Source organism: Pelmatolapia mariae, linkage group LG23 (assembly GCF_036321145.2).
Source record: "Pelmatolapia mariae isolate MD_Pm_ZW linkage group LG23, Pm_UMD_F_2, whole genome shotgun sequence".
NCBI lineage: Eukaryota > Metazoa > Chordata > Actinopteri > Cichliformes > Cichlidae > Pelmatolapia > Pelmatolapia mariae.
Window position 1 is genome coordinate 50089002 of NC_086246.1, and position 27033 is coordinate 50116034.

Below are 27033 nucleotides of genomic sequence, written 5' to 3' on the forward strand. Positions count from 1 at the left end.
CTGGCAGCATCCAAAATGAAAAGATGGCAGCAGAGCCACACAAAAGCCCTGACAAGTTTGCTGTCACTCAACAGCGAAACACTCAAAGCATCTGTCATTCTGTTAGTCAGCATTGCAATATACTCCTCCGGTAGTGCCCTGCTGAAACATGACTTCACTCGCTGACATATTTTACTATACAGGTACATGATGGGAGTGAAAATAGAGTCACAGGCTCGGCGTAATCTGCAGGCTAAGAAGATTCCTGCTTGCATGTCGACAGACGGCTGTCAGCCTCTAATGGCCATTAGCCGGGATAAAAAAACCCCAAAACAATAAAGAGTGCGAGCGATAGAGCCGCAGTTATTGACCCTTTAGAGCTTCTTACTGCTCACGACATCCTGCTGCACACAACCAAGTCCTGCTCCGCTTAACAGCTGGAGATTGCATTTTTATTGCACTGGATTTCACTGTGACACAAATGGTTAATCAGTCAGCTTTATTTGCGAACAAAAAGTAATTTAAAGTGCTGTAAAGATTGATTAGAAGCACAGAGACAAACACATGAACTCACCAGCCAGTTTATTAGGTACGTTGGACCCTCTTTTGCCTTCGGAGGCGCCTTAACTCTTCAAAGCAAAGGTTGCTGCAGAGTTGTAGGCTCTGCATTCACCACATCCCAAAGGTGCTATATTGCTCTATTGGGTGTCAAACAAAAGGCCCGGGGGCCAGAATCGTCCCAGAAAAGACTCCAATCTGGCCCACTGGGTGGCATTGGAAAATATGAAGGAGAGCATACATTTTTGGACCTTTAACTGTATTTTTATGTGTTTTACAGCTTTTCCCACAGCCATTCATGCTACACCAAAGCAGTTCATTTAAAACGTTATGTTTTATTAATACAGGACAGTCAGGGCAAATTAAAGAACTTTTTTCTGCAATTTTACACATTTCTCATGTAGAAAAACTGACATGTGCTGTTGAAATTGCACTTCTTTATCTTATATTAAGACATCTCAGTGATTAAATGTGTACACTGACAGAAAGTGGAGTTTCACTCGTCCAGCCCACTTGAGATTAGAGTGGGTCCCTCGATGAGTGAAATGACTTTGACATCCCTGCTCTGTTCGACTGAGATCTGGTAGCTGTGGAGGACATTCGAGCGCCATGAAATTCGCTATCGCATTATCCTGCTGGAAGCGCCCATCAGAAGATGGGTACGCTGCGATCATGAAGGGTTGGACGACAATAATACTCTGCTAGTTTTCTACTTGATACCAAGTGGCCCAAAGTGTGCCAAGAAAGTGTCCCCAACGCTATTACACCACCACTAGCAGCCTGAACCGTTGATACAAGGCAGGATGGATCCATGCTTTCATGTTGTTTACACCAAATATTTCCCATCCAAATCCAAGGATTGCAGTGGAAACTGAGACTCGTCTTGTTCTGTCATGTGCGAACTGTAGCCTCAGTTTCCTGCTGCATTCAGAGCTGCTTCTCTGCATAACTTGGTTGTAACAAGTGTTTTTTTTAGCCATCCTATCAGCTCGAACCAGTCTGGCCAGTCTCTTTTGACCTCTGACATCAACAAGGCATCTTCACCCAGAGAACTGCCGCTCACTGGAAATTTTCTCTTTTTCAGATCGTGCTCTGTAAACTCTACAGATGGTTGTGTGGGAAAATCCCAGCAGATCAACAGTTTCTGAAGTACTCAGTCTGGCACCAACAACCAGTCGCTTAAAACACTAAATTCTTGACCATGTCTACATGTCTAAACGCACCATGTTATTAACGGATTAACGAGCAGTTGAGGAGGTGATGTGGCTGGTAAGTGCTGGGACTGGTTCACCAAATGAATTCGTCAGCACCACTCGGGCTCAGATGACCCCAGATAATATTTCACAGTTTATTGTGCGATGATTTAAACCTATGAAAATGAGCATGACATTTCTGGGGTTTCACTTTTTTTTTGCACATGAAGTTTGCACTAGACAGTGATGAAGTGCAGAGCAGTCAGACTAAAAGAAGTTTACTATTACACATTCATTCCAATAAACTCTCTAAGTGGGTTTCTGTGTGTGTTAAAGACCTTGGATTCAGGCCTCCTCAAGGTCTCAGCTTTCCTCCAATCAACCACCCACTTTGTGAGGTCCATAAATAACATGGCAGCCAAACACACAATCATCGCTCATTTTAAAGTCAATGCAGAATAAGTAGCTGTCACAGTTGCTGTCCATTTAAGGCTGGCTGGACAGCCTCTTGAGCGCGGTTGCATTTATTCTCTCCATTATATTAATACGCTGAATATGTGTCTGAGTGATTGAAGGACAAAAACAAAAAGGGACCGTCGTCCTTTTTTAAACAGGAGGCCTTTTTGTCACCATCATACAGGCAGTCAGAGCATATGGTCTCCTTGTAACCTTGTCTACTGCCTCCTGCAGCGCTCCCTCGCTTGTTTTGAGTCCTGCAGCAGTCCGACTGCCCATCGAGAAGCAGCAGAGCGTGTGCGCACGGATACTTCAGCCTCCTGCATGTGTGTTTGCTAAACTTTACTGCCCCTGCACATACACCAGTGTCCTGGATGATTATTTTTTATACACACACACACACACACTCACAGAGAGGGAGAGAGCACCAAGAAAACCTTACATAACTTGGTGGAAAAGATGGATGTAAAAGCAGTTCTTTGAAAGTCAAAGGCCCCATGTCTGTCAAAATTTCCTGTGCAAAATGGCTTTTAGTCACAGTGTGAATGCCTCGGGGAACTTGGGAACTTTCTATAGCCACCTGGACAGCGGAAACGTGAAGTCTGGGGAGGATTAAACCTGTTCGCATGACTGTATTTGGTTCTGCATTCACACAAAGTGAAAATGAAAAGTTTCTCGAGAACACAATGTTCTTCTTTTTTTGCAGTATTAAATATGGAAGTGAGCAGATGCTGTCTTCCCTGAAGTGTCCAGTGTCGCGCTGGTGATAATCCTAAGGGGTTCCTCATAGAGTTCTGTGTGCGCATGCTCATGTGTGTGCGTGCGTGTGTGTTTAACAGTGTCTTTCCCGTCCTCTCATGTATATTTTTGTGTTGTTTGCTTTTGGATTCCCCTCCACTGTGCTTTTCATCCTTGAACAACACGTCAGTCAGGTGCTCTCTGAGGACTAGAGCGAGAAAGGAAGAGATAGACGTGGGGACACCAAGAGAGGCAGAGAAAAGAGGCGGCAGACACGGGGAGAGGGAGGGAAAAAAGGGGAGTTTTGAAAGACTTCTAACTTCCAAGCTGACTGTCATAGTTGTGCTTGCCAGAGGGGAGAGCACCTTTAAGCATACTGGATGAGTAACGATGTGGAGGGACTACAAAAGCAAAGTAATACATAATAAGCAGCACTTGCTCGGCTCTGCTCTGCCAGCTAACCTACATGAGATTGGTGGCGAGAAAAAAATTGCAAGTGCTCAAAAGGTCAGCAAAGGCCTCGCGTAAAAGGGGCTGCTCTTTTACGAGCGTGCGCACACTGTAATAAGATTAAGAAAGCGTGAAAGCAGTTGTTACAGTGGGATGTTGGCCTTGAGATGAAAAAGCCCCACAGATAATGTAGTGTCCAAACCAAAACACGACAAACTATCTTATCTGCCGTCCGTAAGCTCGGTTACATTAACGCAACAATTCACGCGTCTTCGTGCATCTGCTGCTGGGACTACAAACCTGCAGCAAACACACGTTTCCTCCGCTGGTTTTCTTTAAAATGACACAATAAATGGTATCATCATAGAAATAGGCCGTTGAGTCATTTTGCAGTTTTTTCTTCAGTGCCACTAATCCTTTGACTCCAGGCCCAGTCCCTTTCCTCACTCATTAGGCCTGAAAGGCATTTTATTCTGGCATGGATGATAAAAGAAAATCTAAAAATACGGCTGTGTTGTTGTACGAGGGCAGAGCGTTGCCTGTTGTTTGAACACAATGCCCTTTGGTTTGTTTTGTTGCACCACCCACAACTCAAACATTAGGGTGTTTGTGCCCGCATTGACATGCGGCCAGGTTTTCGCAGTCTTGTGCCAAAACTAACTGCCTGTATCCTTGCAGGGATGGACCGTGAAAATCCTGCTTGGTTCGTCCTTCCTCGCGTTTGTACGTGCAGGCAGCCGAGCAAGGAAGTCATCCCTTTTGTCATTTTTGATCGCAGAGAGAAGTGCGATGCCACAGCATCTCAGCTCAGCTGCGTTTAGTTCGGGTGCGGAGTCTATAGCGCAAATCATAACTCGGTAATCTGTGCGCGAACACGAGCGGAAAGAGTAATGGTTCCTCTGTATGCCTCGTCGTTTCAGCTCCCTTCTTAGGATGCAGGCCGGCTCCTTTGTAGTCACTTCATTATGTAAAAATGATAATTATGCCCCAATGGAAGCTAGCTTCACCAAAATGTATCAGAGCCCTCATTCACATCCGCTGATAATCACGTCGTGACTGTCATTTGGAAATTTTAATTTTCAGAAAGTGTTTAAGCGAGACACCCACACTGCAAATGAGAAAATAAGCAAACTTAAATTCCCTCACACCTCCTTCCCCCCTGGAGATACTTTTACCTCTCAGGCAGGAACAGAAATTAATAATTTAAAGGGGCAGCACACCTCAAAATCACATTTACATATTTTCATCCTGGCCTGTAGCCTCACACGTGCATCGACATCATTCGGTGTGAGTTTCCCAGTTTTTGAGACATCAGAAATAGAGACGGCTGCCTTCTTCTTTAATGCGGCTGAACTACATGGCACTTTGCTTGTCAGGCTTAAAGCAACAAAAACCTCAAAGGGCTCATTCTACAGAAACATTTTGGCAAAATGTCTTAAAATGTGTTTCTTTTTCTAACATTGAAGCTTAGACCAAGTTACAGATTTGTTTTTGCACATTTACTCCACGTGCTGCCTCTGTTGCTCCTTTCACAGGCCTCTGGAGTCACATAATAACAAATGAGTAAATTATCCTTCAGTTTTGGTGACTTTATGATATTTGAAATGAAAATATCTGAAGAACAGTTAAAATGAGTAATGCGGTAGTCCTTCATATCTTGCACCTTACCATATCAGCCCAGCAGGGCGCTTTGCTGTCAGACTGCTGGCTTCCTTGTGGTTTCTATAGTTGTCAGAATGGGAGGCAGAGCCTCCAGCTTTCAGGCCTCACTCCTGTGGAACCAGCTGCCAGTTTGGATTCAGAAGACGGACACTCTCTACTTTTAATTCAAAGCTTAAAACTTTCGAACATTTTAGTTTTGGGCTCGATCAGGTGACCCTTAGTTATCAGATATCTTCAGTATTCACTAAACGGTCTCTCTAAACCACATTATGCCGTTTCCCCTTTCCTTCCACTCATCCCCTTGTGGTTGCAGCAGATGGCCGCCTCTCCTCGAGCCTGGTTCTGCTGGATGTTGCTTCCTGTTGGGTTTTTACTTCCCACTGTCACCAAGTGGTTGCTCACAGGGGTTCACATAATTCTTGGGGTATTCAAATCTTGCTTTTGCTTTGGTGTGAGGATACAACATTAGTGTTTTAGCCACCCCATGTTTATTTTCTGAAGCAGAAGTTGTATGTTAGTCATATGAAAAAGAGTGGACTCATTATTGGATAATTAGTGCCAAGTAGTGGACTGAGATAATAAAAACTGAATTTCACTCACCAAAACTGAAGCCCTAATGTCTTGGATAGTCTATACCACACAGTAATAATGTTGGTCAGATGGTCCATTAAAAGTGGTCCAACAGTGCAAACACAGTTTAATGATTCAAATTATTGGATGAAGCCTAGCAGATGCTGAACTTTGACCAACTCAATTATCCATTTAAATGAGCTGTAAAATACTATGAAACTAAAAAAAAAAAAAAAAACCCTAAAATTTCGACTTACCCCCAGTAGCAGAGCCAAAACTACTGATAAAGGCCAAACTGTATTTTGTACCAGGCTCTCTCTGCTGTAACTTTTAGGATCAGAGTTGGTGGGGGTCGACTCCCTTTTGCAGCCAGCCTCGAGTGGCTCCTAGTTGTACTGCAGTTTTACCTTCATTGCCAAGCTCCCGAGGGCGCCGCTTAATTGGCAGCTAACAGTCTGCAAACCTTGTTGTGAGACGTTTATGTAGGAACTACTGTCTTTCCACTCAACTACATCCATCAAGCACAGAAAGCACTCAGCTGACTGATATTACAGCTCAGCTGATGGGTGAATCATCAGTGTTTACATCCCGTCAATCCCAAGGCTCTCCATCTCAAGCTGTCTGCACAGTGATACGGTTGGCGGGTGTATCCGAGTGGAAACTGTTCCTACAATAAACTGCTCATATGATGGTTTGTTTTGTGTTTTTTTGAGTCATCAGCCATGATTTCTGGAGAGACACTGCTGCTGCATTTTTCAAATGTATTTCTGGCACTCTGAGCACCGCGAGGCGAGTTCCATCTAGATTCATTATGTTCAAGAGAGGCAGGCATCTCCAGAACCGGGCGACTCGCACCAAAACAATGTGGATGGGTAAACAGCACTAGAGGCTGGGAGAAAAATATGTAAATAGGATTTTACTGAGAACTGTCCCTTTAACTTTAAAGATGTTTTTGTTTACTCGATATCAAAGTTGCGGCTTTTAGGAACGGGAAGGAAAATAAGACGTGACTGAGTTGGTCACACATCTCTTTTTAGTCACATCGTAGTGCTCTGAACTCGAGGGTGAATCCACACACACACACTCATGTTTAGATAATGACCGTATTAGAGGATAAATGGGCACTTGGTACTGCAGTAGCCTTTCAAGTGTGCTACAGGGAGGATCAGTAGACGTGCTACTGGCCAAATTATCATTCCAAAGTCTGAGAAGTAGCAAAGTCAATGACAGATTAAACTCAAACTGAGTCCACAGAGTGCTACTCATTGTACACTTGAAATTAAGCAGCAGCTGAGTCAAATGTTTAAACTTCCAAAAACAGAAGCACAAAGTCCTCTGGCTTACTCATTTCCTGTTCTACCTTCGACTGTGGCGTGGGCTTATAGGAAGTGGAAAGAAATGACCCCAAGTTGAATTGTTTGTCAGTCAGATGGGTTTGTTTTCATAGTTTCCTAACAATGCTGGGAGCTGGGGCGGCTGGGGGGTGGGGTTGGTCGACTAAATCCAGGTCAGCCACAGTCAGATGACCCTCCTGATCGGGTCAGAAACATCCACCATCCAGATAAGAAGATGCGTGATTAAGACAAAAATAAAAAGACAGGAAATGTATCATTTTTTTAAAAAAGCATTTTGTATTAAATTTATTGTGTCTGGATACAGAGAACGCACAAACACAGTCCTATGTACACGAGTGAAAATAAAAACACTCACCACAGTCACAAGAGTAAAAATGCATCAAGAAAAGCACGTTTGAGTAAAATAAGCGCGACCGTTTCGAGGGGCTCGTGCTGCTTTTTGGTGGATTTCAGAATGAGTGAGATTTAAACTCGCCCTGAGATGAGGAGGGATTGGAGAAAATTGCATTTAAAGACAATTAAAGGATTTACTTCAAAGCCTTCCCAAAATGATGACGCTGGGCTTAAATGAATCTAACAAATGAGAAGTCATCTAACAATTAAACCGGCGAAGGACTGAAATGACCACAGCCACCACCTCGGTCTTCATTTTCACCATTAATGGGTTAGAACGACACCGTTTTCTGAAGTGTTGTTCTGGAAAAAAAGAGTGCTTTTTAAGTAACAGCAGTCCCTTCTTTCCTCTCTCTTTGGCAGAGCTGCTGCAGAAGAAGTTAAAGTTTCAGCAATCCTATCTGGGAATGCACAGCGCTTATTACACGGCTCAATTTCCAATTCTCTCACAGGTACGCACACAAACACACACACACACACACACACACACACACACACGCAGAATACAAAATGAGGCCGCAGCACAAAACAATCTCCCAAACAGGCTCAGTGATACAAAAACACACAGACAACAAAAAAGGAAAGATGCCCATTATGCAAGGTTGGAGAGGGCTAGTAGTAACTACTCATATACTCCTTTGTAAGGAAGAAACACAACATCATCTTTCACTCCATTAGAAGGACTGGCATCGCACAAACAGAGATGTTATCCCCATCTCATCACACGAGGCTGCCGTGTGGTGAAATGGAGCGGCTGCTCGACGGAGGCCGGCTCCCAGCCATTATGCCACCCCGGAGCGGGGAGCTATAATTGCAGTGGGAGAGCACAATCAGGTGCTGTGTTTGTCTCTGCTCTAATCTCCGTGCTCTGCCCGGCGCTCTTCACAGACGCGGCGCTGCGGTTTTTGCCCGGGCTTTCATCTGCCTGCTCACGGGGAGTCTTTTTAGTTGGGATCAGTCAGAATTTGAGCTGGAGTTTTAGTGCTTTTAAGGATAAACGCGAGGCTCCCTAACCTGAAACACAGCTGACCCCGGACTAACGGCATCCATTATGGCGAGCGGTTCGACCGAGTTGGCGCTTAATTCCCTTCTGACAAAATGCCAGAGCAATCTTTGCACCTGGTGCCACATTGTGCGCCACCCTCGCCGCCCGGCCGTGATTTTTCAGGCTAGATGAGCGGCCAGGCGGCGAGACATTCGAGTCGGCGCAGAGACGATCAACAACACGCAGCACGCTCAAATTCCTTCGAGTTTATATTCCCCCCATGACCCAAATACTTTGCCTTTGTTGTGGTGGCCATAAACCAGGCTATTGGAAGCAAATGTGGGTTTATAAGTGGCTCCAAAACAAAAAGCCACGCTCCTCTGCAAAGCAGAGTTCAGTGCATGATGGCGAGAGCCGCAAAATGCTGGCTGAGCAGGATTACTGCTGTCGTTCACATGGTTTCACTACAGTACAGCGCTTGTTTGGGATCGAGTGCAACACTACTTTCAGGAAAAAGCAAACAGACAGTAAAACTTCTTTTTGTCCTTGGAAATTCGCTCTCTTCTTCTCCTCGTTGTGCTCCCAGACCCACTTTTGTCCATTTAACAGATACAGCTGGAGGCCTGTGCCTGGTTTCTTGCCTTTTTGAAGCGACAGAGAGAAAGCGAGCCCTTGGAACGAAGATAAAATATGCTATTTAAGGCACAGTTGTCAAGGCTATGGAGATAAGAGCATGAAGTTTTACATTCATTAAAAAGAAGGCTGGAAAAAGAAACATACTTTGGACAAAGTTGCCAAGCGAATTTCGATGTTACAGTAAACGCAAACACAAACAAACAAAGGAAAAATAAAAATGTTCACGATCGTTGTCTCAAAAAAAGAAGAAATGCTTCGTGGGGGGCGGGGATGAGTCGAGGTAAACGAGCCTAACGCCGAGGCAGAGGTCAGAGGTTGCCTTCGTCGAGCATCTTATTGATCCCGTTACAGATCCTCTGCAGGTGGCCGCGATAAACCTCCGAGGGCCCGTACAGAGTCGCCAGGAAGTCACAGTCGGCAAAGTGATTGAAGACGTGGTTGACTCGAGAGTGGCTCTTGGCTGTCAGGTGGCGCTTGATGGCCTGGTGCAGCAGGTCGCGGCAATCATTCAAAATGGCGCTCATGACGCGCCGGTCAAAGGTGAACTCGATCTGGTGGAAACTGACTGCCGTCATGGCCAGAGTGTGGACCTTCTTCCTGCGAGGAGACAAGAGAGGAGACGCTGTCACTTTCTAATTCTGACCAGAGCAGCAGAAGTAAAAATAGAAAGTGCTGCCGCAGGAATTTCTGCAGAAAACTTTCACAACCCCCATATATTAGTTATAGTATTGTCCTGTGCAAAGCTCACATCTCCATGCTAATATAATAACCCTTCTCCGCACTGAGCGCTTGTGTCAGCTTTGCGTCCCTCCGAGCTCAGTTTTACTGGAAACACATATAAACTGATGGAAATGTCCATTCCCTTAATTTGCTTCCATCCAGAAACGTCCTTTAACTGCACTTCTCCCCAGAATCACATCTTTAATGTTTCACAAGCTTCCAACCTCCTGACCAACAATATAACACGACTTATACTTCGCTCAGACACAGTCGAGTAACCGATCGTTTATTGCCATAATTTGAACCTCGGCAGCGATGAGGACTCTGCTGTAAGAGCCGCATCGCTTCAATAAGAAAGAAAAAGAAATCAAAGGTAAAATGCAGCCATCGCTGTTAAAGAACCAGCAGGAGGGATTGATAAACTTCTGATTTTGTACAGATATTATTCCAGCAGGTTCGTCTCTGACAAAACAAAGTGGTGATAAAATAACCTTCAAATACTGTCTGTGTCCACAACAGAGGATGATCCCTGAAATATAACTGGTGCTCATCTGTAGCATACGTAGTTGGTGCATCAACAAACATGGACCCTAACATACCGTGTTTTCCGCACTATAAGGCACACTTAAAATGCTTTAATTTTCTCAAAAATCTACAGTGCGTCTTATGTATGAATTCTGGTTGTGCTTACTGACCTCGAACTGATTTTATGTGCTGCACGGCGCTCAAACATCTGTCAAAAACGTTTTAGTATGACTTTGGTAAGCTACGAAGCCGCACCGCTTGATGGTTAGCTCGCTAGCTTCCACCTAAACATGATATAGCATGTTCTGACTGAGAGATTTCTGACAAAATTCAAACGTACAGCTCTGCTATCACTTCCAACATAAATGAAGACAGAAAACTAAACAGCAGTGACGTTTGTAGGGTTACTGAAGTTGGGCTAGCTGGTATATAATGATGTGCTACGTGATCGCTAGCGACACAGCTATGTTAGCATAGCATGAACACAGTGAAGCTGGAGGATGAACGCTAACTTTTTTCCACTGGATAAAAGTTAACGTGAGGGTTCCTGATGGTTAGGGACAAATGCAATCGCATGGCAGGATGCTGTAAACGGACCAAACTTCAGTCAGGAGAACAACTGAGATAATCCATCCACAATACGAGGTTAGTCATTAATATACTGCAACAACATGGGAATAGAGCAGCTGCAGAGAATTCAACATTCATGAATCAATGGTACGGAAGTGGAGGAAGCGCAGTTTTTGGCTTTCCCCATATTCCAAAACATGCCTCGTCTCTTCGCTATTACTGTCACCCGGCATAATTTGCAGATGATATTGTTTGCAACCGCTGCAATGCTTTCGACCAAAGCAGGTGCAGCTTGATGACACCATCAACATGCGCTATCGCGGTAGAGCGGTACAGTCAAAATCTCTACCGTTGGCCAAATTCATATAGTTTCTACCGTATACCGTTTATACTGCCCACCCCTACAACAGAGGATGATCCCCATTCATTTCCTTTAAATAAATATAACTGGTGCTCATCTGTAGCATACGTAGTTGGTGCATCAACCAACATGGACCCTAACATACTCACATACCAGGAAACTATAACATGGCTTTGAAGGAGAAGCAGCAAAGTTGGCCTTCAATCTAAACTGCCTCGTGTAGACACGAGAGCGATACATGACGATCGTCACCTGAAGTTCTCCACCAGGATCAGCTCCTCACTGTTGAACTGGTTGTTCCTGTAGAGCACTCCCAGCTTCACCACCATCTTGATCAAGTTCTTGATGATCTTCTGGGACTCTTTGCGGTTGCGGGTGTACTCCTTGGTGACGCGGTACAGCTCGTCCAGCACTTCGCTGCTGGTGTCGTCGATGAAGAGGTTGGCCACGCTCTTGGTGGCCATCTTGCTCATCAGCTTCTTCTGCGCCTGCAGGGCCAGGCTCTTGGTGCTGAAGGAGTCCATGGTCAAGTCTGGGTCGAGAGGAGACAGAGAGAACATCCTATCAAGCCACAGTCTTATCGATAAACCCCATCAACCTGAAAACATCTTTAAAGTTTTCTAAAATTGGCACAAATTGAGAAATAAAACAAGAACCGTTTCTTAGATATCCTCTTTGACCTTCTCATATCAAAAGCAAAATGAGCCAAGAATACCACACTACCAACACACAATGTGTGAAGATATTGCATATAGCATCGACGCTAATTCTGTTTAAACTGCGGGGCCGAGAACTGTCCGCTTTATCAGATAATGAGCCGTGGCAGCTGTCAAATTAGTCCCAGCAACCCTCTGGCTCGGTGCCTACAAGGTAGTTAGAGAAGAATGTGTCATTACGCGTGTGGGAGTAAAGTCAGTTACATCCCGACCACGCAAAGCAGGCAAAGTAATCCCAACGTCTCATCAGCTGAATGCACTGACGAAACAAGGTGAGCGTGTGTTAAAGTGAGCAGGAGGCAGACAGAGCCCACTCTGCACATGTGTGGATTTATTTATGCATGTCGTTTCTGAGTGTGTGTTTGTGTGGCAAGTGGGGTGACTCAGTGAAAGGCTGCGCCCGTGATAGAGGCTCATAAGGAGGGGGGTCATCGGGTCTGCCGGCTTTCAGAGCCTCGCTGAGGGGAGGGAGCGAGAGCGCAGCACGCCGTATCGTTTCAGCAGCCTTCTGCAGGTCACTTCTTTAGGCTTGCACAGTCTCCTTTTAAAGAAATAAAGCAACATAAATCAATTTTCCTGAGCACTCCCTCTCTAACTTTCGCAGATCTCCAAGGATAACCTCAGAGTGCACGAGCGTAAACAGGCACCGCAGTCATTTTCCACGCCTGCCTTATAATACAGGGGAAAGAATGAGGGTGAAGGAAGGGGCATCTGTGTTACAAGTTTCATTTTGTTCGCACATGTTCAACATTTTTAGAGGTTCGCACTCTCAGAAATATATAGAAAAAAACTAAATGAAACTGAATGCTGTGTTTGGCTTTACTAAAACAGTAAACAGACATAATCGTTGCAATCTGAGCTTCTCCTCTCTCTATACTTTAGTAGCCGGTCTCATCATGCCTGCATGCTGAGTGCATTTGAGCCCCTCTCTTTGAAACCGTTGGCCCTCATTGTGTTTATAAAGTGAGTATAAGTGATGGTGAGATGGTAAGAGTGCAGCGCAGAGTGTCCACTCAGTGCCTCAAAAACCCAAAGAAGCATTTTATTCAAGTTACTGACCTATTTTATGTACACTAATTTAATTTCAGCACAGTGTGAGAGTCTGCTGCAGTTTCTCTCCTCTGCTCGCTGTTTCATTGGGACTCGTGATGGAGGGGTTGGGCGGACGCCACATCATGTAACATATTAACAAATCCACAAGGAAGAAGTGGGCCAATGGCAGGAATTTATTTCTAAGTCTAAACCTTCATATAATAAAGATCCAGATCAGGGTTTGATATTGTTTTAGCCACTCGAGACAATAACATTACTCAGTTGGTTTTGGTGTTTAGATGCCAGACATGACACGTGCTGTGCTCAGCGCTGGCTTCACTGCATGATGTCAGTGGTCTCTGCAGTTTAATAGATCGTTAGGGCTACTGGGAAGAAACCACAGCAAATCTAAGCCGTGTTTACATACAGAGCCAACATAAAGAGCTACAGACTGTTAAAATGCACACCTGACGTGCATTTGAAGGGAAACCTGCTGCCGAGAAAGAGTTTTCCTCCTGTGGACTTGATCCAAACCCCAGTGTACAGTATGCCGTGTAGCAGAGATGCACGTGTCATTTTTTTCTCCGCCTGTTGGCTGGGCAGGAAGTGGTCACAGCGTGCAGTTAAAACGTGTCAATCTTTGCACGCTCAGATTAGGAGCTCTTGCAGGCGCTGTGGTCACGGTGGCATCGTGATGTGTTTGCACCTTTGGACTGAAATCTCTCACCTACTGTTTAAATTTCATAGAAATCCATCAAACTAAATACTCAAAATTCCTGGAGGTACTTTAAAAATGTGTCTTTTTGGGAATATTCATGAAAATATGGTACAAATATTCCTGGTCCCTAAAAGATGACTGCACAACATTTCACAATCTAATACAGCACCGCCATCCGGTCAAATTTGTACTCATTAGCAGATGTTGTGTTTCTACATCATTATGAACATATAGCCAAACCATTAGTCTTTTGATTTTCTGCCTCATAAATGTATAATATTACTTAAATCTAAAGGCACCGATTTATTTTCAGTGTTTACTGCCGAGTATGAGCCATGAAAACATGTAAAGAGTCTCCTTTGCTGCAGTTTGGCTGCAATTTATTTCCTAATAATTATGTAAAATGATTCTGCCGTAAACAGAGCTCTGTAAACAGACCACAAACACACAGGCGCCTCGGTTTTACATAAATAAATATTCCGATATACAGACAGGTGACAAACTAAACCAATAATGTGAACCGTCACCTACGCGGGGACTGAAAACGGATATGAAATTGTTCTGAGTGATCACCTTTATCCTCCTGATGAGTCACGGTACAGCACGAGGGGAGTCGGTGAACAGCTTGATGAGTATGGAAATGATGTTGGTCATATGCTTGGCCTTTGCAGTCGCTAGATGTCAACAAAATTGAACACCTCTGGAAGATTTTGGACCGACGTGTTAGACGGCAGTCGGCGACCCCGTCGTCAAAACACCAAATGACAGAATATGTTTTAGAAAGGAACCGAGACTTTGAGAGCCGAGCTGCAAATGAAGCTGCAGCGGGTGGCCTGACACGTTAATGACACACTTTCAATTTAACGTAAATCACCCAACAAAGAGACCAACAAAGATTTATCCTATACCGTCATCCAAGCTGTAGATATGTCATAACCCAACCACAAACCCTCACATAACTACACCCGAGCGACTGACTGGGTTTCTCCTGCAGACGTTTTTTTGAATGGTCAGGAGAGGATGGAGCGACTCAAAGGCGGAAATCCCATCTTCAACTATTGTTTTACCACGCACGAGAGTAAACGGTGCCAACGGCGTTTGCCACTGGCGTAGGATCAGCTTGAGGCAAAGTTTCAGTGCAGATGTATGAATCAAGCTCAGCTTGTAGGGATCGAGACTGAAACCTCAGCACATTCTGCTACTGAAAAGTGTCCAAAACTACAAAGCACCAAACGTTGGCACTCCACTTTTGGCTCCTTTTTACTTTTAGTTTAAACTTTAATACTTTCAGCCCTTTGAGGCTAAATCTAAAATAAGACAAATCATTTTGTCTCAGGAAAAACTGAAGCTAAGAAATCTTTTTGGAATATAATAATATCTTGGATTGTGAAGACTGCTATAGTTTTATAAAGATAAAGGTCAAGTGTCAAACTTTGACTTTTCTGGGACGTAAAACAAACAAAAACAGCTAAATTTAGTTCCCATCAAACCACCTGAGAAACAGCTGATTAAAAATGCATCATAACCTTTGACCCCACGGCTGTGCTCGTGAAGCATGAAGGTAAAAATTCTGCATGGCTTCATTAAATATACTGAAAGTGAGCTGATTCTGAAAGACTCGTGTAGGAGGCAGCGACTGGTTCGTGTTCAGCTAAAACAAATCCAGGTCCGTTTTTGTTGGCTGACTAATCGGCTAATAAACTTATTTTTGTCTGATTGTGTAAACTGATCGCGCAGAGCAAAAAAAAGACAATGACTCGGCCAAATGTGAGGATTAGTGGAAAACAATGCGAACAAAAATGAGGCAAACATTTTCTACCTCCAGGATTCAGTAGTCACACCCTCTATAAATCCTCTGACGAGCCACACGTCGCCAAACGTGTGGCTGCTGCACTGAAACAAATGTCCTGTTCGCATCATGATAAGTGATTACTCTTCACGCCATATGTCTCCACGTTAAAGAGGATTAACTGTAAACAAATACATGAATGGCAAATTGCCTCTCCGTAATAATCCGGATAACGTGCACACAAAGCGTGAGAGGTGCAATTAGTGCAGCCGACGCAGAGCGCTGACACATCCCTGCTGGGTGACTTGTGACGTTTGCCGTCGTTGGTACTGGAAGGTGGCGCATCTGCTGCCTGCTACAGTGTGTGACTTTCATTCCTCCCTTCCCCTCTCTCTCTGCAATGCCTCTCGAAGAATATCAATAAGACTCCTTGGAGAGAGTGTCAGCAGGATGCTTCCCAGAGAGGAGACACACGAGGAGAGGCAGAGACGATGGAGAGAAGAAGAGGGGTGGAGGTTTGTTGTACATCAACCCTGAAACATGCAGGAAATAACTGTAGGCGTTAGAACGAGGGGTCATTTATATACCGTCTCACGCCAAATCTAGTTTTCACACCGTCTTGTTGCAGGTGCTGGACATTTAATCGGGCCTCTCGCCGCGCTGATCAAGGATCACTGGCAGATCCCTATCGACCGCTTCACCGCGGTCGTAACTCTAAACTTGCCATGCTACGCTTGTTACAGAAAATCCTGCTCTGATGCAACGCGTGTGAAATGGATAAGGATGAGAAAGACACTAATGATCAGAGAGAGAGAAAAACCCAAACAAACAAAAAACCTGAACTGAATCTTTATTTCTATGCAAGTGACAACTGGAAGAAAAGAAACGTCACTTTGTCCTGTTGACATGAGTTAATCACAGAGGACGGCCTCCACAGGAGATGCACTTATCAGAACACACGTCTGCATCAGCCTCCATCCTCTCTCTGCCTCCGCTGATGGATGTATGAGAGTTTCGAAAAGTGCAAATGGATAATGGGCAGACGCCATTTTCAGGCTCAAGGGTGATTTCATGGCACTCATTAAATTATACTTTTGCTGCAGATCTGAGGCGTCGTAGCTGTCGACTCTCCGAGGCCTGCCAACGAGCTGGCGAAAAGAGGAAGAGGAGGAAGGCAAGAAGTGGGAAAGGGTGGAGGGTTCGCCCGTCGTACCCGTACACACAAACAATTCAAATGTCTGGCTCTCAGCATTGTCTGCCTCTGGTTTCACTCGAGGCTTAAGAGTGACAAAACAGACTCCTGACACTCTTATCTCGAGGACGGAAGGATATCCTCACTCTGGCTCTTAGTCCCCGCCCAAAGCTAAAGGTTTCGCGAAAACATGCTCTCAAGGGACAAGCGATGAAAAGGTTTTCCATTCAAATCCTATTTTTCTTCTGTGACTCTGCTGCACCAAAGCGCTTAGTGCCAAATCTAAATGGCCTGTGAAGCGCGGCGGCGTCCAGGGACAGCCCGCCAACCCCAACACTGTGTCTCCGTAGTATTTAGAGGCAACATTTTAACGGATTTAAGGCAAAACAAGACATGACAGCTGCAAATCCTGCCGAGTATTGTGGCAAAGTGTACGAGCCACAGTCATCAGTGCACGCAGACATCAGAGGAACAAACATCTGTTGGCTCACACACGTTACTGATAGGCCGACTTACTGAGCAGCTGAACATGAAATGAAAACAAAGACAGATTGCAGCAGCCGAGAGCTCAGCACTTATAATTGCAGCAGTAAGACAAGTCACAAACTCATATACTCACTCAGAATGAGCTGCACTCGCTCATATAGACACTGAGCAAAAAACTCAAAGCAAAGATGACTCATGTGAAATGAAACCAGACCCCACAGAGTGTCGGATTGATGTCTCAAGACAATAAGGGAGCCTGGGTAATGAACCCAGGGACGTGCTCTCTCTCCTGCCTGCAGGTGCAGACAGGCCTGTCAAGCCTGCGTGGCAGCCTGGCTGAAGGATCGCGGTGAAAAGAAGCTGTGATGACTTAAAAAAAATTAAAAAATGACCTTCCCGTCCCTCCCCTACTCCTCAGAGGACTATTAAAGCCGGATATCCACCTTTATTATCTACATTTAATTTCCTTTGTTTGAGTTTCAGGGCAGGTGAAACCGCTGTCTGCAGTGGAGACATGGCAGCTAAAAGCTTCTCCAGGTCATATGGGAAAAGAGGAATAAGTGGGATGACAACTCCTACTGGCTGTCACTTTCAGTTAGTGTTTCTGTAATGTGGCCACTGTGACCTTTTACACTGATACAGAGAAGACGAGCTGTAAAGACAGCAACAAGATCTTGATGTAGTGGCTACAGCCTCGACGCTCCAAGTTGCCAAATAAATGCCACAATTTAAAATACACTTTTTTATCACTATAGTTGGATTTCGTTGTATGATGACAGAAATAATAACTCATCTAGCCGAATGAATGTGTCAACACTAAAGCTCCAAATTTTTTCCTTAAAGGAGGCCAAAGGTCACAAGGACTAACCCCCAAAAATATATGTAAGATGTTAGTAATCATATTAGCATCGGCTCATGTCAGAGCCAATGCAAACATCTTACACCCGCTCTGTCATAGTCGGCATGCTGTCGCCCATTTTTGGGGTTGCCATTGCTATTTTTGCATTTTGAAACCAGATGTGCCGACTGAGAGACGGGTCAGACTCGCAGCACAAATTTGGTTTCCGGAAGTGAAGGACTATGGGGATGCAACCGAAGAAGGCGCGCTTGTGTGCAGCACACCAAACAAAAAGAAAACCCAAGATAACAAAACACAAGCGTGTGTTGCATAGGCCGAATGCTAACTGGCTGGAAAAACAGCATTAAAAGAACAGAAAGCAGCTGCAGCAGACACTCAAGTTTCACCTCAGCTCTTTGTATAACTGCCTGAAGAACAGGAAAAACTAAAGGACGTTTGTTTGTGATGCTGCCCCCTGGTGGCAGTAAACAGCTATAACACAAAGCAGTGCGTATGTTCTGTGCTGGACCGAAGCATAACCACGTCACTCCTTGACCGTGAAACCGCTCGTTAGCATTTGTGAGCTGTCAAAGACGAGTCGTTTACCGAGGTCGTGTAGTTGTTGGTTTTTCGCAAACACGGATATTGCCCCCTGGTGGCCATCAAAATGTATTAATTAATTTAAACTTAATTGTTGCCTTCACTTTTCAGACCTGGAATCTGTGTCTATATTTTATACCATCTATGGTTTCAGTGGCATTTTTAAAAAGAAGATCCTGAACCTTATCAGAAAGCGATACTTGTAGCTGAAAAATAATGTAAAAATAATTTGTCCCAAAAATCTAATATCTGTCAGGCTCTGATTTCAATGAGCCCAAGGAAAAAACAACAACAACAAACAGTTTAAAGTGTAGAATTTCAAAATATGCAACTTCCAAATTTATAAAACAAAGAAAATTTACAAAATCTTCACAGTGGAAACAATTACTGTTTAACTTAACCTGAGGTCTGATGCATTATTGATGGCCTAACCCTAAAACTATCACAATATATCATTTTTCAAAGTTCTAAAGAAATTTCCATAAAGGCCCAAAAACTGGAAATCTAACCAAAACTATTTACATTTTCCCAACAAAGGAGATAATTATTAACATTATTTCAGCATTATTTGATTTGCACGTGTTGTTTTATGGTCCACACGTGCTACTTGACACAAACATGTCTTTGCCTTCTGGCTGCTCACATGTAGGATGAAACCAACATGATACGAGCGTGGCATTGCTTTTCCAAAGGGGAGCGTTGTTCAGGAACCAGGCTGCAGCCTCAGCATCCGCTATACTCACCTGTCAATCAAACTAAAGCTGAGGTGTGACAGGTGAGGAAGAGGGGGAAATTGGATACACCTGTAGCTACCGCCCACTCTAACCCGTGGCGTCGTGCCTCACGAGGAAGAGGAGGTCACAGCTACCAAAATACCACCACTTTAATACCTGCTGCCAATCTAGACAGCTTGTTGGATGCTGATAAGAGCCAGCATAAAGAGAAAAACCAGTGAAAGATGTGTTTCTACACTGCTTGGCCACCAAAAGTTGCTAAAAAAGCTTTGGCAGAGTCTGTAGAACTTTCCATGACACTTCATCCTCTAAGTGATTGGTTGATGGCAGCAGAAAATGTCACGACTTTCATGCTCTTCAGGGATCGCTAGTCACATGGATTGGGGCACTGTGACCCTGAAAAAGACAACTCCATCAGCAGAGAAAAATCTTCACCGCTTCAGGATGGAGGCGATTACTGAAGAGACATAAATCATACTGAATTGTGCACTGCACAACAACAAAAAACAGCCCCATTATCTGCTCTCCACTGCATCACGTGTGTCGATAATTACCTCTGGCATTTCTCACTAACTATTTTTATCTGCTGCAAACACAAAATAATACGTCCAGGTGTATTAAACACAGGAAGACTCTTTCCCGGTTTTAGTTCTCACCTTTCCAAAAGCATAAACCTCGGCGAGCATGGCAAGTGACCTTTACCACATCCTCTACCACTCCAAATCGCTCCTCTCCTGTCATTTCCTGCTGTAGTCGTCCAAGTAAAATAACAGATACCACAAAAAGACAAAAGGTGCTACAAACAGGATCGATATTTTTATCGTTTTTTTATGAATAGCAATTTATTCTTAAGAGTTTTTAGTCTTTTATTTGCTTTTTTGGGAAAATAATTTTTTGTTGCTCTCCAACTGATTAAATAGTTCATCCATTCAGATTCAAACCAACTGTAGTGCAAAAGCTGTGCAATCAAAAAGCACTTGATTGCACAACTGACGGCATTCAGTTTTTAATTCAGGATTACTTACTGGTTATTTCCAGTAATCAGCAGTTAACTGTAATATTAGAGCAGCAGTGCGAGGTTAATGGCTGCCCTGCATTTTGTGGTGCATTTTGCATTACAGTCGAGCATCAACATAAGGAGCGGAGTCGAGACTTCTCCGACACAGTGGCAACAAAAAATCTGCATGATAAGCATCACAAAGCATTTATTGCATGGCTGCCGGACTGGACTGGGTGACGACCTGCTGTGTACACACTGTGGCGTGTTGTATTTGCTTTCTTGCCTCTGGTTAAACTTCCACAAGTTATTAAAAAAAAAAAGATGCATCCAGTGTACTAGCATTTCCATTTAAAAGCCTCATAAAACTGCAGAGCTGTAAGAAAAACAAAGTGTCAAGTTTGGGGGGAAAACCCCCAAAACATTAACGATGTCATTAAATTGATTTTTGTGTGGGAAATCTTGAATGAAAGGGGAAAAGAAAAAGACTTCTCTACACATTCTCCCCAGCTGTATGATATAATCTGTCTCCACTCTGAGATACAATAGACAATCCAGGTTGTTATATAAGGTACATCCGTGCTTTGTGTTATGAGAGTAACCACTCAAATGAGCTCCAATGGAGCCACTCAACTGTTGGGGGAATCAACAGCAGGATTTCAGGACAAGTGAACGCTGCAATTTCATCTTTCATCAACTTTTGTAGTGTTTGTCTCACTCTTCTCTTGAGGTGTTGCATAACAGAGGAGGTGCTGACTGCTAATAGGCGAGCCAGAGCTGGGAGCATTGTACGTGCTAACAGCTGTATGTCTGCGTAATGATGCTCTCTCTGCTCGCACTCATCCAGCTCAGCAGTGCTGACATGAAGAGCCATAATTGCACGCAGAACACGCGGATGGGGGCACATACATGCAACATGCATGCTTTGAATGCTTTGAATGGCGAGCCCTCTGCTTCCCACACAGTCATCTCTGAAGACTTGTGCAGATTTGCTGAGAAAGGAAGCAATCAATGCCTTTCGCTCAGAAACCGTACTCCAACCCACCCCCCCATTTTCTTTTCTTTTTAACACTTTCCTCAGATCTGCCAGAGCCCGCTCAACAATTAATAATTAACGCATTGGCACATAATGGATCGGGAATTAATAATTCAGTCTGCCGATATGGACTAAAATAGACTAAAGGCTAAGAGCAGTCTGCTGTGGAGCAACAGGTTCAGGCAGACACGTGGGATACTGATAAAGGGTGGGCCGTCAGCGCATACAGTAAGAGACAGCAACTGCGAGCTGCTGGCAATAATTTAGAAACATCAGTCAGTGTTACGCATGTGTAATAAGGCTGGGAATACAGTCGCTGCCGCGCTGCCTGGGGGCCAGCGCAGCACTCACTGACAACATTTGTTCTTGCATTAAAATGCATAAGTGGGTAGTTGTTTTAACTTAGAGCCCAGTTAATTTGGACCAACGTGCAAAGAGAAAGACTGGCAACAAATCGAGAGGAAAAAACAGCCCGCTTGTTACTTCGCTTTAGCTGGCGTGTTTCAGTTTCAATTATGTATTATTTATCACGTTAACACCGCTGCAAATAATGCAGGACATAATCAAGCTGCTCGTGCTGTGACTGATGTCCGGGCCTGTGACATTTTAATTAAGGCCACCATAGGAGTACGACACATTATGACTAATTTGCCTCACCTCAGAGCCCAGAGAGCATAATTTGCTAACTTGATGTTTAATAAAAGGAGCGCGCCTGGCTGTAAGAACAGCAGGGCTGAGGATTAGTGAAAACAGAGGGGTCACCGGCACGAGAGGATATGATTGTGACATAACTAATACCGTCCCTCGCTGCCTTTATTTCAAGTAACGTCACGATATTTTCAGGTCATACAGCTCTGGCCTTTCATGCACAATCACGGGTTTTAGCGGCCACCTGCGTGCTCGGCTGAGCTTCGCAGGCCAGTAAAAGAAAGGTCAAACACCTCTCTTGTCTTGTTAATGAGTTACCATAGCGTCTCCTCAGCAGGACCAACAGTGTCTCTGGGATTACTGCCGCAATTTCATGCACTGCCCTTAATAACACTGCATGGGGAATGTTGGGCAACGTGACTGCTTTGTCCTGCTCGACAAGACACGCAAAGGAGGAGATGTGCACAGATAGAGTTACACGGAAATACAAACAGATGAGGCTTACCAGCGTCCGCTTAATCCTGCTGGGAAAGCATTATATATTATTGATTGTCTTTCAAAAATCATACAGTATAAAAAAAACAATGAACACAAAAGCTACGATTAATGAGGAAAACATATTTATAGTTCTTAAAACCTGCCATCAGTTATTCTCGCGGCTGTCTGTAGCAATGGAAGCCAATATGATTACTTTACAGCTATAACTAATGATTATTCTCATTATTGATTGTTACACTGATTAACCAATTCATCTTGCATACAGCAAAACCTCAAAAATAATGATCCCACTTCCCAAACACTTGAGGTGGTTTTGCTTTGTATGACCAGTGCACAACCTGCTGCAGGCATTTCATTTAGAAAATGAAGGCAATCGCTTCAGGGATTTATGGAAAGGTTATGACCTGTTATTGGAAAATAGTCCAGAAAAATGCCCATCATCATTTCTAAAGAGTAAGAGGAGATAAATATAGCCAATTAAATATGCAGTTTAGGAGAATTTAAAGGCACAGCCTCCACCTTTCCCTTTTCAAATACAGCAGGTGTTGAAATGAGGTCCTGCAGTTACTCTCTATTGTTCATTCTTCCTCGGCTCACTTGTTGCAGTTGCCACCAACAACGAGGCTACAAAGGAAGGCCTTGCAACTAAAAGAGAGCAGGTCGAAAAATGCCAAATCATTTTTTGCTTGCGCACGGAGAGACGGACCTCCAAGTCCTAATCCAAGGCCATATTTCATTTAACATGCCTTCTGAGGCTGAGCGTGGTAATGTGTGCCGCCGCTGCACAGTGAAGCTATTCATCCACCCCCCGGCCTTGTCATGGAGAAAAGCTTTACAATGTAAACATAGCAATGTGTTACAAAACATGTCAGCGTTTGGAAACGTGTGTGTTAGAGGGTTTTTCCACAGTTTTGATTTTGATAAGCTGAGGATTAGACTGTGAGGCTAATACATAACTGTTGCACATCTCTCCTGACCTCCATACGCATCTGTGTACTTCATTGCACTGATGAAGAACTGTTGCCACTGCACTTCTTGGAGTTCTTTAAAAATGACCTATTGACAGTCACTCTTCCACTGAGACAATTTCTGATGAGGCTTCAGCAAACAGTAGCTGGATCGATTGAAGGCCCAGATGCATCTCTCCGGTCCTTTGTCAGGTATTTGCAGCATTTCCCCCCCTCACTATTTCTTAATACTGTTCAACTACTGTAGGTAGTTTTTATTTTTAAGTCTGCCACTTCTGCTTTTGCCCTCCAGGTGCCTCAGACTTTTTAAGGACTCACTGCAGACCATGTCAAGATATGCCAGGTTTTCAGCTAATCGCTCCTGCTGCATCAAAACTACCATTTTGAAACTGTGTTTAACAAATGATGTGTTTTTGCAACAGGCTGTTAGTAACAAAGTGCCCAAAGATACCATTTAAAACTGGTTCTCTGCCAAGTTGTCGGTCATGTGTAGACACAATACTAGTTTGTCCCTTGATTTTGGTTCCTTTTTTGTGGCTGTATGATTCACAAGTGGTTCGACAAAAAGGTACAAGGACTGGGCTTAAAACGCAGCCAGTACCCAAAGGAGAACTGTGAAAGACCGTCAGAAGACTAGTTCTCCAGACTACTTTGAAAACGATTACAAGAAGGCACAGGTCCTTGTAAACAAAATGATCAAGAAATTAGTGGCAGCTCAGGACTTTTGCACAGTCCCACTATAGTATGTACAATATGGTTACTAATAAACGTTAATGTCTTCCCATTAAATCCAGCAAACACGGTCTAAAGCCGCACAAAAGTCTGAAACATGGGCGGCTGGTATAACACACCACCCCCACAGTCAGAGCTTCAGCGGTGCTTTCTCATTACCAATCAATGACTAATAAAAGCAGACACATAATCCTAATGATCATCCGCCTGGTGAAGCACAAACTCGGTTTATCTTTCATTTCTCGCACCGTGTCCACATCTTATTAAACCAACAACCCGTGCGACTCTACTTCACTTCGGAAGCAGTCCGTTAGCCGCTAAATCTCTTATCAAACGCTATTTAAAGTATCCCAATCACGCACGAACTGATTGGCCGTTACTTCCGCTGAGCTCCAGCCAAACATGGAGGCTGTCAAACACGTAAAGAAACAAAAACAGCTCTCATCAAGTCCGTGTTTGTCCGAGGAGGAGTGGAGGGGGAGCTGGTTTAACCACAGGCCGCTGAGCGCTGGGATGTTTCGACCGTTGAGGTGGGACTCACCTTCCTCTGAGCTTCACGGGGACACAGGAGCGGTCAGCCAGCCAGATGACAGCAGTTAGTACTGTGAGCGAAATGTCTCAAGTGTTCATCCTGGCAGAGCAGATAAATTCACTGCACAGCATATTTAGGTTTTCTTCCACTCGTTTTGCTGCGTGTCGGCTGTGAAACGTCCTCGCTGCTGTTTAATTCAGTTTTTGTTCTGTAACCGTGTACTCGGCACAGATGTGTAAATTATTGAACGCGTGTTTTCTTCCCTCGGCTGCTGCGCGATCAGTTACCACAGTTTGTTGTAACTCGATTCCTCCCACTCGTAAAAAAAGTTTCAAACTTGAGGGGCACTTGGAAATCACCAGATTGATGTGGGCTCGGACCAATGGAGGAGCAACGAGGGGGAGTGGTCCAGGCCCAATCAGGCCGAAAGAAAAGGGCCATTTACAGCCAGCGCAGTCCCTGCCCCCGTGCAGGGCTTCCAGTAATTATCCTCGTCCAGCTCCCACTCCCAAGGCTGAAAATTTCCCAGAGGAAACTGTGTTAAGGGAACAATGAGCAGGAACTGTGGGGAGCAACTTTTCTGTCAGGGTCAAAATAATAAATAGCCTATAATGTGTCTTTTTAGCCTGCGTTGGTGCTTCTGGTGACAGTTTTTGCAGACAAAATGTGCTAAACGCTGCTGAGAGCATGCTGTTGGGATAATGATCCTGATGTGAGAGGGGGGGGAACTATCAGCGGATGTTTTTAGGACAGGGGAAGTGTTTCCCCTTCTGTCTAATGAGGATACAGAAATTCCCAAGGTCATATCCTTTTTGGATTGTTATGTTAAGACAATAGTTTATTTTATATATATGATGTAGGCCTGATACTCTTGCACTTGCAGTGCTATGTTCAGGAAAACCTTTTTCTTTTGACAGCCAGGTGTGATTATTGAGGTGTTATCTTACTGAGCTACAAGAACATTTTTGTATAATCTCATTTACTGTAAGATTTGTGTTTCTATGGGATGAGTCTGTCACAATGAGGAGAAAATGGAACAGTTGTAGTGGTGAGATTGATCTGGAGCGCCCTCTTGTGCTATAATGTGAGAAATTACTCTGTAAGCTGAAGACCTTTGCAGAAATGCACACAAAGTAAATTGTGTGCTGTTTTTCTTCCATTAGTACTAAGTGGTGCAGAGAGTGGTCGGGATTATCTGTGATAGAAGGAACCTGGAAAGGATCCAGGTTACAGTTCATTCAGCTCTGATGCTGCTGTCCTAGCAGACAAAGGACACTAAATCTGCATCATTTTGCTGCACACATTGAAGGATCTCAACTTCCTTAGGCGATAGGCCATGCTCATATCTTTCTTGTGTACAGCATCTGTGTTGGTCTTCCAGTTCAGCCTATTGCCAGTGTGGATGCGTAGGTGCCTGTACTCCCTGCAACTCATCACCATCCTGTCCCAGGATAGACACGGGTCATGAAGTCAATCGTCATCTCTCTGGTCTTATTTACTTCCAGAAGCAGGTGATTCCCCCCAGACAATTCAGCAGAATCGTCTTGTGTTCAGTTGCTTACTCATCACTAAAATACAATGCATCCAACCACTGCAGAGTCATCAGAGTATTTCTGTAGGTGGCGTGACCCGGAGTTGTACTGACAATCTGAGGTGTACGAGGTGAACAGGAATGGAGAAAGCACGATCCCCTGTGGAGCCCTGCACATCACCAAACCAGGCAGAGCACTGCTCAATCTCACAGACTGTGTCCTGTCGGGCAGTCTGTCATCCATATAGTTGGGGCTGAGAGTTCTCCACTTTTACACAGCCTTCACCTTACATGCTGTTGTACAGCAGGGTTTTAAAACAATACTGATGTCCATTTATAATAAGTAATAATTATAAGCAGAAGAATGAGTATTTGTATAGCACTTTCTAAAACACACATTTACAAAGTGCTTAACAGTTTGGATAAAATCACACAGTGATAAGTGTTCATATTTAAACATGGAAACACACAGTGAGATATGCACATTAGAAGAACAAGGGCTAATCCTAGCCTATAAAAATGACTCTTCAGCAGGCATTTAAAACAAACCACAGATTCAGCTGACCTGAAAGCCTCTTCCAAAGCTTAGGAGTTATGACTTTAAAAGCGTGATTGTCTCTGGATTTAAAATAGGTGCATGAAACAGTTAAAAGACCCTGATCAGAAGACTTGAGAGGCTGACTGCTGTTGTAAGGTCTCAGCAGGTCTCATATATGGACAGGAGCCTGGCTATGTAGGGCAGATTTTCAGAAATCTTTAAACGAATTCTGAAAATCACTGGAAACTGAGGCAGGAAGCAAGAATAGGGGTGATGTGCGAGCACCTTCATGTAAGG

The 27033-nt window shown here is 44.1% G+C and overlaps 1 protein-coding gene across 1 annotated transcript; it reads right to left on the reverse strand.

Moving 5' to 3' along the window:
- Positions 1-7258: 7258 nt before the first annotated feature.
- tnfaip8l1 (tumor necrosis factor, alpha-induced protein 8-like 1) lies at positions 7259-25054 on the reverse strand. Its single transcript, XM_063467184.1, has 3 exons — positions 24677-25054; positions 11404-11683; positions 7259-9572 (listed from the first exon to the last, which is right to left on the reverse strand). Exons 2-3 carry the CDS (start codon positions 11673-11675, stop codon positions 9284-9286), a joined length of 561 nt encoding a protein of 186 aa, XP_063323254.1. The 5' UTR covers positions 11676-11683; positions 24677-25054; the 3' UTR covers positions 7259-9283.
- Positions 25055-27033: the final 1979 nt, after the last annotated feature.

Coding starts and splice junctions, on each gene's coding strand:
- tnfaip8l1 (XM_063467184.1), bottom strand. CDS start 11,675: ATGGACTCCTTCAGCACCAAGAGCCTGGCCCTGCAGGCGCAGAAGAAG. Junction 9,573..11,403: donor ATCCTGGTGGAGAACTTCAG/GTGACGATCGTC, acceptor GTCTCCTCGCAG/GAAGAAGGTCCACACTCTGG.